Genomic DNA, 16,061 nt, shown 5'->3' with positions numbered 1-16,061 from the left:
CAGTTCAGCCTGAGACAGCTAGCTCAGCAGAACAGGCAGGGGCAGATCCACAATGCTGGTCCCAGCTGGACGGTTTGTTGTCTCCCAGTAGGCAGCGGTTCTGCTCCACTTGCCGGATAAACCTGCCTCTTAGCCAGCATAAATATGGGAAAGGAGGTAACTTAGCTCCCTCGTGTTGAAGAAAGAAAATGGAATTGCAGTTCAGCTTTTGGAAAAAAAAGAAAGTTATGCTCCTTGTTCTCCTTTTTCTTGTAGCTTCAAAAGGATTATATAATTATATGAAAACAAATAAAAAAGTCTTTGTGCTCCCTCTGAACTGTTTCTTCCACGCTTAACCTTCAAAAGGAAACAAAAAGTCCAGGAAAAACAAATTCCACTCATCACAATTTTGAAGGCACAGGACATTTGAGGTCAATAGAAGAACCTTCAAAAACCTGGTTCCTGATATGTTTGGACAGAAACAGTTACAAAACAAATTGTTACAACAGCTTCAGGCGCAGAGCAACTCCAGCTCAGGGAGGGCCCTAACTACTGGCTTAAGAATGACGTACGGTGTGTGACTCCTGCGTAAAGTCACTATAATTATCCCCTTGCTGTGGATGAGGATGTGGAGGCAAGTAACCTCTTCAAGACCACTCGGGAAAGCAGAGCTGCTGAATCAAGGTGGTAGCAGCAGCAGCTCCAGAAACTGAATATAGATCTTTTGGGACGCTCTTTAATATCTTGTGCATAAGATCTTGCTGCCTATTGAAATTAGCCTAAGGCATGGTGGTGCTCCTACCCCTGAGCTTAAGCAGTAGTGGGAAGAAGGTTATGGAGAGCTTTTCTCTTTCCCAGCATCTTTGAGTAAGACCCAGAACAACAACAACAAAAAAACATGGAAGAGAGTGTGGAACACTGAAAAATGAATGAAAGCAGGGAGTGTAGGCTAATAATCCCATTAAGTAATGGCACATGATTACAGAGAGCTGTCATAAGTTGATACTGTCACAGTATATGATCACTGCCTAAGGCTCTGAATGAAAGCTTCTATGGACAGCCTGACATTTTTCTCCTCTGCAGCAACAGCTGTCTTAATTGTTTGATTAATGAACTCATTAAATCCCAGTATTACTAGAAAAAGCATATTGACCTCCTGACCAATCACAATTAAAACATAAATGCCACCTAGTCAAGACACTGGTTAGCCTTCTATTTAAGCAGCAGAAGAGCATAAAAACCAGCTTTGTGTTTTGGGGATTGGCCCACTTCACCCACAAGATCTGGATGTTAATGTCACAACAATTGCAGGTGGAGGCCAACTTGCAGCATTACCTACAATTACAGCAGCATTTGCCTAGTTATTAAGATTATAACCAGTCTGGAAACACAATCGTCCATTGAATCAACAGCAAGAGACTCCGACTGACTTCACCTGAGTTAAGATTTCACCCTGCATCATCACTAAGCACAACAGTGAGGAAGTGTAATTAAATTCTGTGCATGTACCAAGCACAGCTCAAAGTTACACATCCCTGAGTGGTGGTGTGGAGAAAAATGCAGGGAGCTTTGCTCCCAGTCTGCAATGCCCCTAGCTGTGCTATCTTCCTGGGTGTATTAATATGGGACAGGCAGGTCTCTTCTGGTTCTCTTACTGCTGCATTGTGTCCCTGCAAGGTAAGATGTTGACACATGCTTCTGTAAAATGGCCACCCTTGCTTTGTTGGAAAGTACATTATCGTATGATGATGGCATACTTCAGCTATTGTCATGTTGCTCGATACAGAGCTATAAAGCTATTTCAGTGTCCCAGCTCGTGATTTTTGAGTGGCTGGTGTCATCATGGCAGACACTGTTTGGAAACTTGAACAAACACCTTTGGCATGTGTCATTGATGCTTTTAAGTCCAGTAGGAATTGTAGCTCCCCGGATTAGATGAGCTGAGTTAGGAGAACAGAGTTGTCTCCTGTAAGCCAAAATGCAAGTTGACATATCTGAAGGCATTTTATCTAGCTGTATTCACCCTATTTTCCTCAGCAGGCCAAAATATCCATGTTCTGGGCTTTCAGCAAAGGTTATAGGAAACTAGCGTATTTGAGCTGCCAGGTCAAACTGTGGCAAGGTCTGAATCAGATTTGGTGTTCAAGGTCTTGCAGTCACTTCAGACTACTGGTCACTGTTACAGTAGGGAAAGTTTAATCACTGCTTGTGCTGTTGTGTGGGCTACTGTAATTTGCCTCCAGCTCTGCAGAACTGAAGGAAACCTGGATATATCCATTACCTGCCCTGGCATGGCAAGTCTAGAGATTTGTCCTCTTACCCAGAGCTCAAGTCCCTGGGGACTAACTGGCTTTGAACTTCCTAAAGTTCGATGTGGTTCACCAGCTTCCCAGTTGTCCCTACCTGAATGGCTGCTGCCTCCTTTACCATAGAACCTCAGCAGCTGAGGCTTTTGGCTGAGTAACTCCTGAAGACCTGCCTGTTGTTCACAGTCCAGGCACAGCAACCCTAGAGGACATGGCCCTGTCTTAGATGTTGGGGTGTACTACACAGCCTGGATAGCACGGGCTTTTAGAATAGCTTTATATTAATAAAGTGCACCAATGATTTCACAAGGAAACTGCTCAGAAGATTTCCTCTTTAGCCTGTGCGAAGGAACATGGCCACATCAGAAATGGGGAAACATCTTAGTCCCTGTGGATTTGTTTTCTGCTGTAAAAGCTAAGTGCTTACCATAACCACTGGGGACAGCAAAGCTGGGCAAACACTGCAGCTCTTCGCTAGAGATTGTGGTACCTGCATTGCACAGAACACAGCTAAGATAGCAGTACACTATTAATGTCCCTTGTAGGCAACATGGGAGGGGAGACAGCACAGTGTGTGAAGGTCAGATGCCTTTCAGAATTCATCGGCATGTTTAACACCATCAGAACTAGCCCACAGAAGTAGTCAAAAAAGTCATTACAGTTGGCAGAGCATTGCTGTAATTAGCAATGCTTAATCCCCCATTTTATTCAATTCCTCAGTGTTCAAATGATTTTTTTAGTCTTTGTGAAAGGTTTCTAGCGGACTGAGAGGAGTGAAGGTAAAAGGCTGAGAGATTCGCTGTTTGCTATTTTATCCATTGCAAAATAGAAAAACAGTAGCGCTGTAGTAAATTTTCCTCCCAAGTAGGTATGGACATAAAAAGTTTGCACTTAGAAACAAGACAGGAGGTTGCTTCTGTAACACCTCCAGGGCTGCCAGTCCCTCACCTTCCTCGTTGCCTATATGTCATCCCAGTTAAGGACAAACCGGGACTCAGTGCCTGCTTTGTGCCTGTGTTTGTCACAGTAACATGTCTGTCCTGACCTGGATCTCTGACTCTGCCTATGGACATTTCCCCAGAAGAGGAGGCTGGGGCTGCTGCATCTGGCTCTCTGAAATGCACTGTCACCAAGGTGATGGGGGACAAAATGAAGCAACAACCACGTTTCCTTAGCTCCATCAGTAAAAGTTAGAGGAAGCCAAAATTTTAGTATTTAATGGCCAGCTGATCAGGAAAAGTTCACGCTGCTGTCACTCTTGATCACATAGCTCTTCTTGACCACAAAGCTATCTGGAATGTTCTCCAAATGGTACATGAACCCTGGTGAGATAACTTATTTTTTCCTATCAAAGCCTGTATGAAAATATCAAATGAGTTGTAGGAACTGTTTTTCTTGACACTTCTCCTTTCTTCCCTCAGACCACAGCAGTCTGTTAGTGTAGGATTATTTCATCACTGACTTAGCTTAATGGTTGAAATTCCTCTATAATAAACCATTTAAGACACCAAAGCACAGGTTGGTACCAAGTTGGGCTGCTGTCCCCTCAGTGTCCCGCTCAAGGGGTTTCCCTGAGAGCCCACTTTGGGTGAACAGCTGGCTGTTGGCAGCACAGCTTATGTGAGCGCAGCGGGCTGGGAAGCGGTTGCAGCAGCACCCCCATGGCCAGAGAGCGAGGAGCAGCTGGAAAGGAGACAGTGGGAGCTAAATCATCACCAGAGATACTGGCCTGCCTCCTCCAGACATGGCACATCTGAAACGATGTCCCCTGGCTGCTGCTTGTCCCCTCACTGCAGCCTGGCAGAGGGTGGAGGTGCCCATTGCTAGCACTGAGGGGTCACAGTAATACCCTTCACCCCTCTTTTTCCTTGGGGGGTGGGTAAAACTTCACATAAGAGGCAGGTTGAGAAAAAATGGTGGTGTCATGTATTTAGCTCTGTTTTAAGCACATGCTAGCAACATTTGTAGTCTCATTTTTACAAAATACACAGTAGTTTTCTATCTCCTTGTCGCTGTAAACTGCACAGCACTGGAAAGCAGTTCTCTGAGTAGGAGGAAAAATACAATCGTAGCTTTTGACCAGCTTTCATTTTTGCCACCTACGAAACAAGACTTTTCTAACACAGCAGTCCAGCTGTTTTGGCATTTCTAAAAGTTTTCATCCCCTGGCAGTGTTTAAGGCAATAGGCTGTTCTGGTTTTCACTACCAAGAAAGCCAGTGGTTGTCACAGTACCAGAGGCAGAAAGCAACAGAGAGTTATCAGAGGAGAATCTTTCAGGTTGATAGGGAGAATAAGACAGTTTATCAAGCCGCAGGAACGTCCCTCCTCATCTGTCCCTTAATCTCCATGGCAGAAACCTGCCTGCTCCAGACCAGGTGCTCGTTTCCAGACATAGTGCTCTTTGTGAAGGTGTTGTAAAGCAATCCAATGGCAATGTTTGTTTATGGAGAGCTTTTTACTATATTTGAGATTCATTTGATAACGTTGAGGAAGGTAAAAGAGCAAGCAGAACTGGTTTCATTAATGTGTGTTGTTTGTATGTAAGGTCTGCAAACTGTAATGAACTACCCTATTAACGTAAGTAAATGATACACCTGTTTTTTTCTTCTGCACCCTTACATATAATCTAAGTTTTAAAACTGTGCTTTAGGAGAATCACATGAAGAGCTTAAGAATTAGACCTCTGATCTCTTCCAACAATGTTGCATGAGGCCTAACTTAACCAATAGCAACTATACAAGACTTCACCTGATTTTAACTAAGCCTTTTAAGAAAATGCAATACAAAGCACATGAGAGCAACACTTCTGTGGCCACATGTACAGTGAGTTGCACCTATAATGCTTTACACTGACACCTGACGGATCGTTCAGCCAAAAAGGAAAGACCATCATTACAGGGGCACACAGAAAGAGAGGTTACATGACTTGGATACAGCCACACTTCAGTCTTAAAAGTGGGAGCCTTGGGTCTGTAACAAGGAGGGATTACCCGGGGGGGATGCAGCACTTATGTTTCATTAGTTCTCAGTTCAGCAAAGCACAGAGATGGGTGGGTTCAGCTGGAGCAAGGCTACTGCCGAACTTCTCTCCTCTGGGGCCCCCACAGTTGCTTAGTTTGAAATTCTTAATTATTTTATTTATTCTGTTTATTCCCTTAAGTGGTTTAGACATTACATCACAATTTATGCTGGTAAATCTTTCTGTATTTGTTTCCTGTGATCATAAACTGATTTAACTTATTTTAATCTTGCAGTGACTTAGGTAGATTTATGTTCACATAGACAAATGAGGTGGAGACTATTTCCTTTGGAAGGACTGCTGTGATTTCAATTTTGTTTTCTAACTTATGGCAATATTAATTATGCATTTTAATGAAAAACTACATCTCCAGGATGACAGGATTCTTCATCATATCTAACTTTGCATGAAAATACATATTAGTAGAGATGAGTAACATGCTATACGTATTCGTAGCAGATCTGGGTTTTCTGCTTTCCTACTGCATCTGCTATCAAAATGTGCTATCATCAGAGATGAATGTATGCCTTTTTTTTTTTTTTTAATTGTAGGCTGGCAGTGATGGGGAAAGTATTGGAAATTGCCCGTTCTCTCAGCGTCTCTTTATGATTCTGTGGCTAAAAGGTGTCATATTTAATGTCACAACTGTGGATTTGAAAAGGTGAGATTGTAACCAGAGTTCTCCTTTTCAGAAAACTTTTCCAAAATGGTGATTTTAAAGGGTGACTCTCTTCTGATAGATTTGAAATGTGCACTGTGCCTTGGCATTACATTAACAGTCAGGATGCCTAATTCCTCTTTAGGGTTCACTAGTATAAAGTGGACTAAGTCCTTTGAAGCTGTTGAGATTTTAGTCTGTTTTGCAGTAGGTCTCTGCAACATAACACAGAAGTTCTGGGTTTTTTTTTAAGCATTTCAGAGCACATTCAGATATGGGGTAGCAAATTCTGACACCACCCGTGTGAGGCAGCTGGCTAAGTTTTATTTTGTAAGAAAGATGTATAGCAGCCTGCTATTTTAAAGGTGAAACAGTTAGTTGCAATTAAGGATAGAAATTGCAAATGTGGTTCCTGTTGTGATTAACCCCATCTCTTTCCTCCCATCAGAAAGCCTGCTGACCTGCAGAACCTCGCCCCGGGAACAAACCCCCCCTTCATGACATTTGATGGTGAAGTGAAAACCGATGTCAATAAGATCGAGGAGTTCTTGGAAGAAAAGCTAGCTCCGCCTCGGTACTGTATTCCTGGCCGCTTCTCTTGCTTTCAGCCCCTCACGGCCCTCGACAGGGGTCAGCGACCAAACCCCTTCGGTTTCGGCGGGTCAGGCTCTCCACGAGCTGCACGTGTTATAATTGCATGTGGGAGGCTCGGGAGGGCTGGTCTGGCCGCTGCAGTGGAGCTTGCGGGGAGGGGTAACTTCAACTGGCGTGAAACAGTGCTGAAGCCTGGCACCGTGCAGGGGGTGTCCCTGGGGTGTCCCCGAGACGCTGGCTGCGCTCCTCCCGCTGCCCTTGCCTTTGCCCTGAGTTCCCTGCTCTGCCACCACAGTCACTCCCAAGGCACGAAATCCACCCCACTGCAGCAAGCGTGTGCAGAAACCTGCGTGCCGCTGCAGAAACCTGACCTCTTTTCCTCCGCTTGTGTGGGTTTGAGGTTTCTCTCTTCACACTGTGCAAATAATTACACTTACTGGGAGCAGGTAGTTGGAAGAAAAGGGCAGTGAAAGCCTCCCACATGGTAGACATGCTGGGGCTCATTTTGAGTGGCCGGGTGGGCCCATCTTAGCACACAGACGGGTCTGGGTTTCGGACTTGTCGTTCCCCACCCCAGCAGCTCTTCCCACCTCTACCCAAACCCCGCTGTCCCACCATCATGACCAGCAGCATCATGTCCCCCACCCACACACCTTCTCTCCCCTGGGACAGCAGCCCTGCTCCACAGCGCTCCCTTCTCAAGCAGCCGAACCTGACTTAAATGAGGCAAGCAGCTGCTCCCCTCCGCTTTTCCCTTCCTATCTGCCCCTGGCAACAACAGCTGCTGGACTGGCCGCTCCGAGCTTGCTCACGCACACGCGAGCGGGCCAGGCGTGGAGGCTGGGAGGAGCCGCAGCAGCTCTTGCCAAGAGGGACTTTCCCTCCGCTCCTTCTCATGGCAGGAGCCACGCTCCACGCAGCCTCGCCTCCAGTGGAGGAGGCCTGGGAGAGGCACTGGGCTGTCTGGGTGGTGTTTGCAGTGTGAACAGTCATTTCCCCATCTCCCTCAGGAAAAGGAGGTCATCCACATGGTTTAACTATGGTTTAAATTTGCACTGGCTAAGTGATTTTTAGTTCAGGATGGTTCCCTTTGAAAGTCCTGTGTGGCTGTACATTGTGACACTGCAGTGTAAATAATGTATATTAAATAATTAGTGGAGATGGAAATAAAGGCTAGTCATATAACTTCTTTTTGTTTCTTTTAACTCCTCAGGTATCCCAAACTTGCACCAAACCACCCTGAGTCTAACTCTGCAGGAAATGATGTCTTTGCAAAATTCTCTGCGTTCATAAAGAACCCGAGAAAAGATGCTAACGAAAGTATGTGCTGCAGTCCTTACGTCAGCCCTGATAGTCAGTGGAAGAAATCAGAGCTGTACAATTCTGGCACACTGTGCTGGAGATATCCCATTTACAGCTTAGGTTAAACAGCCATTTTCCAGAGCATAAAGGCTGTGGAAATCTATCCACTTTCTTCTTTGAGGATTCCCAAAGTTAGTTTACACAGATACCACTGTCAGCAGGGGAGCACCAACTCCAGCTCCTCCTCGTTTCGTCAGCTCTCAAACTCCTAACATTGCACCTTGCCTACAGCTCTGCTAAAAGCACAGCCCACTTGAACTGAGACCTTACCTTTCTACTCTAATTCTGTAAATAATGAGGACTCTAGCCCCCTGGCACATGTCTCTAGAGCAGAACCCTCACAACCACCATGGATTAGCTCATCTCTGTCCTCCAGCTGTCAGCCCTGTTCTCTTTGCTCTTCCCTTCTCCCCTCTTCACAGTGGCACAGGGGCACCACCAGCCCACGAAAAGCCCAGCCAACCTTTGCCAGCCTCTGCTGCCCTGACCCCACTCCTGTGTGCTCAGCCAAAAGCACGGGACTCACAGTCCAGTTTCCCGTACACCCCAAAGTGGCATCCCAGTGGCTTGCTGTCGTAGCTCCCAGCCTTGCTGTCCTGCCCGTGGGCAGGCACTTGCCCCGAGGCTCCCAAGATGAGAGTCAAGGTGAAGGCAGAGCCACTCTGCAAAAACACACTCTGCAAAGGTGTTTGAGGAGCCATTTCTGGTAACACAGCCCCAGTCTGATTTTTCTCAGAACCCCCTTTAGCTACTTAAAGCTCTTATCCCAGCATTAACTTTTAATCTTAGGATAAAGGAATTGCAGGAGTTGGCATGGCTGGGTGTCTGTGAGCTGGGTTGGTGCCAGGAGACAGGATGCAGGAGTTGCCTTTCTGCTCGGTGTCAGAGAGACCTTGGTACAAGCTTGAATGACCTTTTTATTGTCTTAACCTAGATTTGGAAAAATCTTTGCTTAAAGCCCTGAGGAAGCTGGACAACTATTTAAATAGCCCCTTGCCTGATGAAATTGATGCTTACAGCACTGAGGAGATCACTGTTTCCAGCCGGAAATTCCTGGATGGAGATGAGCTCACCTTAGCGGATTGCAACCTCCTACCAAAGCTCCATATAATCAAGGTTTGCATTTGCTTTTTAGCTTCCTGAAAAGAAGGGTGTCAGAGAAGCTCAAGTCCTTTTCTAAAAGGCAGAGGAGTCCTTTATCTATTCTGAGGCCACACAGTAGCTGTGTAGGGACACTGAACACTAATGCACAAGGCCATTTCATTACAGCATGGCTAGGCAGGTCCTCACATTGGTGACTCTGGAGCTGGAATATCTGGTTTCATATCTGGACTGTGACTGCACTTGCTAAGACTCTCACAAGTATGAAATGAGTGCTATGTTCAGTGCTGTAGAGAAGTGTTTTCATTTGCATTTCATATGCAAAGTGCATATGACCATGGACCAGTAAGGTTAAATTATTTTGCCCATGCCAATTCAACAAGCCAGCAAAAGCTGAAATTCGAACCTGTCTCTCCCACCTTTAATCCAAAACTCTTTCTTTGCTGAATACCACCACTAGTAGCAATAATGCTGGCAAGGTAGCCACCACCCACTGCCTTCCAGCCAAGGCTCCTAGCCTCTTCTTGCAGGGCTGTGGAGCATCTACACAGACCTAACAGTCCTGGTGACCAAGATGTTTGGGTGTTGTCACAGCCTGTTCCTAGGCTACTCTGGAGCCAACCAGGCTCTGGAAGAGAAATGGCCATACTGGAAATTCATTGGTTTTCAAACAAATGAGGTCACTTCAGAAAGTTTTTTTGGACTACTCTTTTGTCAGAGGATGAGTGGATTGAATTGCTTTCTGACATCTCCACAAGTGAAACCTTTCTCCAGAGATGTTCTGGTTGAACCTATTCCAGAGCACAGCAAGGGAATGAGCCCTTTCCCATGCCCATGCAAAGCTCATGCACAGCGAAGCTTGAGAGTTAGCAAGGGTCAGCAGAGCCAATACAGGGAGAATGACCTTATGTCAGGTGAATGTCTGAAGGATGATGAAGGATGAACATCACACCATCCTTGCTGGCCAACATGGAGGGGTTAGATATTGGCCAATAGTTGTTTTGCCTACCCATTTGAAATTTAGTATTTTAATTCAAGTTTTTCCTTTCTGTTTCAGTCAAAGTATCCAAGCATGGGCCAGTTTATTACTGTAAGATTATTCTGTTAATTCTGGTTTATGCTAGTTCTTTTGCTGTTTTAAGCTGTATCTCTTCCAGGTGTGGTCTACTGGTCCACATAGCTCTGCATAGCTCTAGCGGAATATTTATACCAAATGAATCCTTTTAAGTGAGTTAGCTTCTTAGCTAGCTTTCTTCATCCCATGTCTTCTCTTTTTTTGTCTTTCCTTCTCCTTTCCCCTTACGTTGCATATAATGACAGACTTACGCATTGAAAATTTGAAATGGGCATAAAGAATAGATTTGGGTTTTTTGCAGATCATGTGTGTAATGATATTTTTCTTTTTTTCTTTTAATAAAAGGTTGTTGCAAAAAAATATAGAAATTTTGATTTTCCACCTGAAATGACAGGGATTTCAAGATACTTGAACAATGCATATGCAAGAGATGAATTTACAAACACTTGTCCCGCTGATCAAGAAATTGAGTATGCGTATTTGGATGTTGCAAAGAGAATGAAGTAAACAGAAGATGCCTCCATTCTTTATTGCTTCTGAGATTTAGATGGGCACGAGCCAAGATGGAAAAAACAAAAGCCAGCATACATTCTCCAGTGTAATTTTAAGTTCTGCTATTGGCCAATCCTTCTTTTATAATGATTGTATAGCATTATTTGCTCATTCTTAAATTATGTATGTATATGTTTGTGTGTCTGTACAGATGTCTGCACACATGAATGTCTGTTGTGCATCCCAAGTTAAAGGCATCAGTCAATATTAAAGCATTTGTTGAAGTTAGGGAAACAGTGTAGGTCACGCAATTATAGCAATATTACAGACTAGTGACTTACGCTAAATTGCTGAATTTTGAGACAAAATAGCCCTGTTTCTAACACACATTTAACCTGTCATTATTGCTGCCTCTGATCTCTGTTTCACAGTTGTTGCCAAACTTCACAGTTACTGGGAGGGTGTCTGTTTGCTTCTCTGCAAGCCTCGGAGGGCCACAAGCCAGCAGCTGGTGCCCATGCAGCACCCTGGTTAACCCAGGAGAGAGGCCAGCCTGTGGGTGGGACCACATCTGACGTCCCAGAAGCCCTCTCCTCTGTGCTAGATACCTGCAAGGCAGGTCAACGAACAACTCCTTTTCATTTTGCGTGAGTCTTCTTTGGTATTAAAAATAAATAAATAATTAAAAATTTTCCTGCCTTCGCCTCTCTCAGGGCTGCAGAACTCATTGAACTTCCTTCCTGGTGCTCCCAAAGAGTGGAACGCAGACTGTCACTGGCCTATGGACTATCTGATAATAGATATTTGACAAGGGAGGAGGGAGAGAAATGGGTGAACATCTGTCCCCAGCAAGTGATGTAGGACTTCTTTGTCATCCTTCCATGACTCTCATTTGGTTTTGGAAAGCAAAGAGGAGGAGAGGGTCTAAGAAAGAAACAGTCCTTCTGTACTTCCTTTTCCTGGTTCAGCTCCAGCATACTGGCTTTCCCAGGGCAGCTGTTAGGACTTCATTGCTGAGAGCTTTACAGCTGATCAGGCAGGTATCTATCAGGAATGAGGTAGACCTACCTCCTGCCTTAGGCGGGGGATGGATTAGTTGAACCCCTCCAGCCTTGCATGAGTCTGTGTTCAAGGCACTCACTACTGGTGAGAAACACCCTTTAGCCTGGCATCAGGAGGGAGCACACTATTAGAGATCTATGGACTATGAAAAGTGACGTCCACAGATGCTTTCTGCTGAGCAGGCCCTCAGCAAGCACATAGGAGTAGAGGGTGCAATGCTTTAGTCATAGGGTCACCTGGAAGTTTCCTTCTGATGGATTTTGCCTGTGTGTACAAAATAGCTGTATCCACAAAAAGACTCTTACAGACTAGTCATTCATCCTTGCCCATGTCAAACATACACTTGAATCCTAACAAAGCATTACTTAACAGTAATAGTGTCAGACATATTGTGTCCGTGGTGTCTTCATCTTACACACTACACAGTTCTGATGCAAATGTGCTATCATCACAATTATTTGCAAGCAGAGTTAAATGTGCAGTTTTAGTTTGCCTTTAGAGAAAACAGACACAATACCTTTCCCCTCCCAGCCTCAACTGTGAACTCTCATACCCGGGTTGGTAGCTGAGCAGTCACTCATCACGTATTACTAATTGTTACTTTGTATTTTCAAATACATACATACATATATATATATATATATAAAAAAATATATATAAAAAATGAAATCTGTATACTCTTTTCATATGCCTTACAAATTTAAATAGAAAATATACAAATTCATAAGTGATTTGAACAGTGTTCTGTCTTTATTTCCTTGGTAATTTCCTGGTAAGCTGCATTGCAACAATGGCCTAGATTTTAAGGAATACAAGGTAAAATTTAACCCAACTTTCATTTGTTTTGGAGCAATCATGTATGTGGCAGACCTGCAGTGAGATCTTGGGAGCAATACATACTGGCCGTACGCATTATTGATGAATAAAAACCCAAAGGGCCAGCGTGTAATCCTTGACCTAGACGAGCCACCTACCACAAACTGTCCCACATCCACGCGGGTTTGGGGCTGGACACATTTGTAACTGTTTGGTCTTGGGGAGATCCCCTTGGGATGATCCAAAACAGCCAGGGACTGCCCACACTGCTCGGCAGCTCTTGCAGCAATCCAAATGCATGAGATGGCTCCTGGCCCTCTCTTGCTTCTCACCCTACATACGGTTATGGCTGTTTATCATCAATAAATAACAGAGCCTGGGCTATTCCCTGGCCCTGAGAGCATGTAGCAATGTGTGGTTCACACCCCTACGGCTCTTTTCTAACCCCTGGAAACAGGGTGGCCATGCTGGTTGTGGGGAAGAGTACCTATTTCTAAATCACGCCTGGACGTTGGTGAGAGCAATGCTCTTTGGCACAGGTCAGGGTATTTGTAACGGAAGTCTTGAGGTTGGTGAAGATGAATGAAAATGTGCATGTGAAACTACTAAAAGAAACAGAAAAACAAGGGTTGAAAAAATGAATAGGTTAATCGCTACAGGGCATTGTAGAAGTAAATTCATTCAAAGGACCTGGTAGCAAGAAAGCAAAGAACAAACTGAAGCCTCAAGCTAAGGTAAAGAGATGAGGAGGAGCAGGAGGGGTGCCATAAAACATCCTGATAAAGAAAACAGAACAATGGGAAGCAGGAATTTCGCCTTTGACTTAAAGATCCTGACAGATCCCTAGGGGGTATAAAAGGCACCTCCAGAAAACAGTTTGTTGTCACCAGTGAAGAACCCAAGAGCCGTTCCAGGACCCGACAGCCGGTGGCACTGGCCTGCCACCTCACACACAGACTGTCTGGGTGCAGATGGGGACACCGAAAGTGAGTAAAACACGTGCCGTTTAGAATAAATATCACCCTTTTATTCCATAAGGTCCCACGCTGGCTTCCTTTCCCTGGCCCCATGGTAACAACCACCCCGTAGCCAGGCTGTGCCTGCTTTCCAAACCCAAACACAGCACCCGTGTCTGTGTCCAGGGTGGGCTGCAGCTCAGGAGAGCTGGTGTGCCAGGGCTCAGCCGCAGCCCATCACCGTTCACCCTTACTGACTGAAAGAGCCAAGAGCCAAGAGCCCGATCTGCCTGAAACACCGTGCTGCTTTGTGTCATGCCCATGTTTATGGTTTATAGATACCATGAAACTTCTTTTTGCTCCAGATCATTCATTTAACCTCCTCACCCTGTTCTCTTTTTCTAAGGCTTCATCAGAATTATATGCCTGCACTTCCAGTACTGTCAGGTGAAGGGAAAAAAAGCTTCAGACACTTAGCAAACAGAGGTGGGGTTTTTTTTCCTTAAAATCTGACATTGCTTGGAAGGATATTTGATTAAATGCTTGTGGCCACTGATAGTTTTGAAACCTAATGTTTTCTGGTTTCCTTATTCCTCTTAGTCATGCAAAAGAAGTTTATGGCTCCAGCCCTCCACAATGGATTGTTGGGCACACATGATGCTACCTAAACCAGCATGTTATGGTTGGTGTTTGCACACATCTGGCAACACAGGGAGGAGATGTGGGTAGAGAAGCCATAGAAATGACCCAGTGTATCAGAAAACTGCAGTTACTTCATTTGTCCTGGGGTGGGGTGAGCTAAAGTGTCCACACAATTCCACAGTAAATGAATCTGTATCTTCTACACATATTGAGTGTCTGAGTCTGGCCTTTCTTAAAATACATTATTTTAAGAAAATACCTTTGTCCACATTAGAGTTATTCTATTTTCAAAAGACCATTGAAAGATTTTTTTTAAACAATTTACTGGAGAAGAAATTAGATGAGATAAAGGGAGAGAGAAAGCAAGCTGTGGTGTTAACAGTATCACCAGCTGTCTGAGTGGCCTTGACATGCAGTAAGATGTAATATCTAGACAGAGATTTGTAGTGCTTGATCCCATGCCAGGGCAGGGGTCATATTCCATTATTTAAAGGCATGTTTGTGGAGATAGAGCTACTGATTTCCAAGTAGTTATTAGCACACGTAGTCTTCTGTGTGGTGTTGCTTGTACAAAATATGTTTTTATTATCATTTAAAATACAATATTTTACATGTCCCTTTTAAACACCTATTATACGCAAGGCAAATATGATTAGACAGTTACTTTATTAATTGCTCTTATGTATTTCTTGTGTAATTCTACTTGTGTAGAAAACTCTTCAAGGTTTGAAGGTTTCTTTCTCAGCTTCAGTATCTTAGTCTTCAGCATGACCCATCAACTTGAAGGTTAAACACTATTTACGCTCAACGCAGTATTTCCAAAAGCAAGCTGAAATAAATCAAATGCAGGGTAACTAACTAATGCATTTCTTCCAATGCATTTAAAAAAAAAATAGCTTCAAAGCAATGAAAAAAATAAACCTCATGAAAGAAAGTTAGTATTCCTCATCCATATCAACATGCTATTTGTTTGAGTATAAGCAAATATCTAAATTTCACAAGCCCCTTAAAACTGGTTGCAGTTTAGTTTAAAAGCCATTTTTTTTCTAGGTTATTAGGAAGGTTATTTCTAAGCTGTCAAGAACCTGTAATCAACTGCTAAGGTGAGGCATGACCCTGAAAGTTCAAGTCAACAGAAACTATCCACAGCATGGTAGAGCCAAAGCTAGGTTAGCAAACATCCCTCTCAACCAGCCACTCCAAGTGCCAGTATCACCCAATCGCTGCCAGCCCCCCAGATGCCCCCCATGGACCCTTAAAAGCTACTTAAAGGTTCATAGTGGTTCTGTGGACACTCACCGTGACTTTACTGATCACGCGTGGGAGCTGCTGCCCTACAAACTGAGTTTCCTGGTGAGAGATCCCGAGCACCTGACAGGGCTAGGAGAGCAGAGGTTTGCCACACGGCTCACTGCTATGTTCTCCCGTCAGCAGCCTTAACTAGCATCGTTTCCCTGACCTACTCTTAGTTGTCTCATGTGACGAAGACCCAAACGCAGGCTCTGCTCATGAGCAACGGGGTAAAGCAAGCTGGTTGCTACTGCACGGCTCAGACCAGCATTCAGTTTTCCTTCACTAGAAAACTGCAAAGAGGTGAAAGAGCAAGGTTTTTCCAGGTCCTGGTCTAAACTGGACTGCTGCTGATTAAGATGTTTTTATTGATGAGCAGAATGCAAACAGAAAAATCTCTTCTGGAAATGAACTAAAGGAAACAAGAGCCTTATTTCAAAATTTGAAAATTGTTCAACTTTTTGATTAAATCAAACCAATGAACTGAAATCAAAATAAATGTTCCTTTTCAAAAACTGAGGGCATTTGTTTTTCCTGGGCTGCTTCTTTCTGTCATTCCCTTTCCTTTTATTTTTTTTTTTTTTTTGAGTGATGAAAGGGGAAAAATGAGAGGTAGAAGTGCTAGAGAAGAAAAGAAAAAAGACAACAGAATACCAAACCATGTTTTTCAACTCAAGATTAAAAAGTAAAACAAGACCTAAACTAAA

At 44.1% G+C, this 16,061-nt stretch overlaps 1 protein-coding gene across 5 annotated transcripts in view; it reads left to right on the top strand.

Annotated features, from left to right (window-relative positions):
* The window catches only part of CLIC6 (chloride intracellular channel 6), a 31,861-nt gene extending 20,584 nt beyond the window's left edge, over nucleotides 1-11,277 (top strand). For 4 of the 5 annotated variants that reach the window (XM_069785161.1, XM_069785160.1, XM_069785162.1 and 1 more), the window contains 5 exons: nucleotides 5,858-5,967; nucleotides 6,413-6,538; nucleotides 7,772-7,878; nucleotides 8,855-9,036; nucleotides 10,442-11,277. In XM_069785161.1, the coding sequence (XP_069641262.1) occupies nucleotides 5,858-5,967; nucleotides 6,413-6,538; nucleotides 7,772-7,878; nucleotides 8,855-9,036; nucleotides 10,442-10,603 (687 nt within the window). In that variant the 3' untranslated portion in view covers nucleotides 10,604-11,277. Of the gene's footprint in view, nucleotides 1-4,449; nucleotides 4,697-5,857; nucleotides 5,968-6,412; nucleotides 6,539-7,771; nucleotides 7,879-8,854; nucleotides 9,037-10,441 lie in introns of those variants that run through there. The other variant, XM_009913090.2, reaches the window with a different exon arrangement.
* The last annotated feature ends 4,784 nt before the right edge of the window (nucleotides 11,278-16,061 follow it).

This window comes from Haliaeetus albicilla, chromosome 6 (genome assembly GCF_947461875.1).
Source record: "Haliaeetus albicilla chromosome 6, bHalAlb1.1, whole genome shotgun sequence".
Lineage (NCBI taxonomy): Eukaryota > Metazoa > Chordata > Aves > Accipitriformes > Accipitridae > Haliaeetus > Haliaeetus albicilla.
Note: the sequence above shows the minus strand (reverse complement) of the source record. Positions and strands in the feature narration are given on the sequence as shown.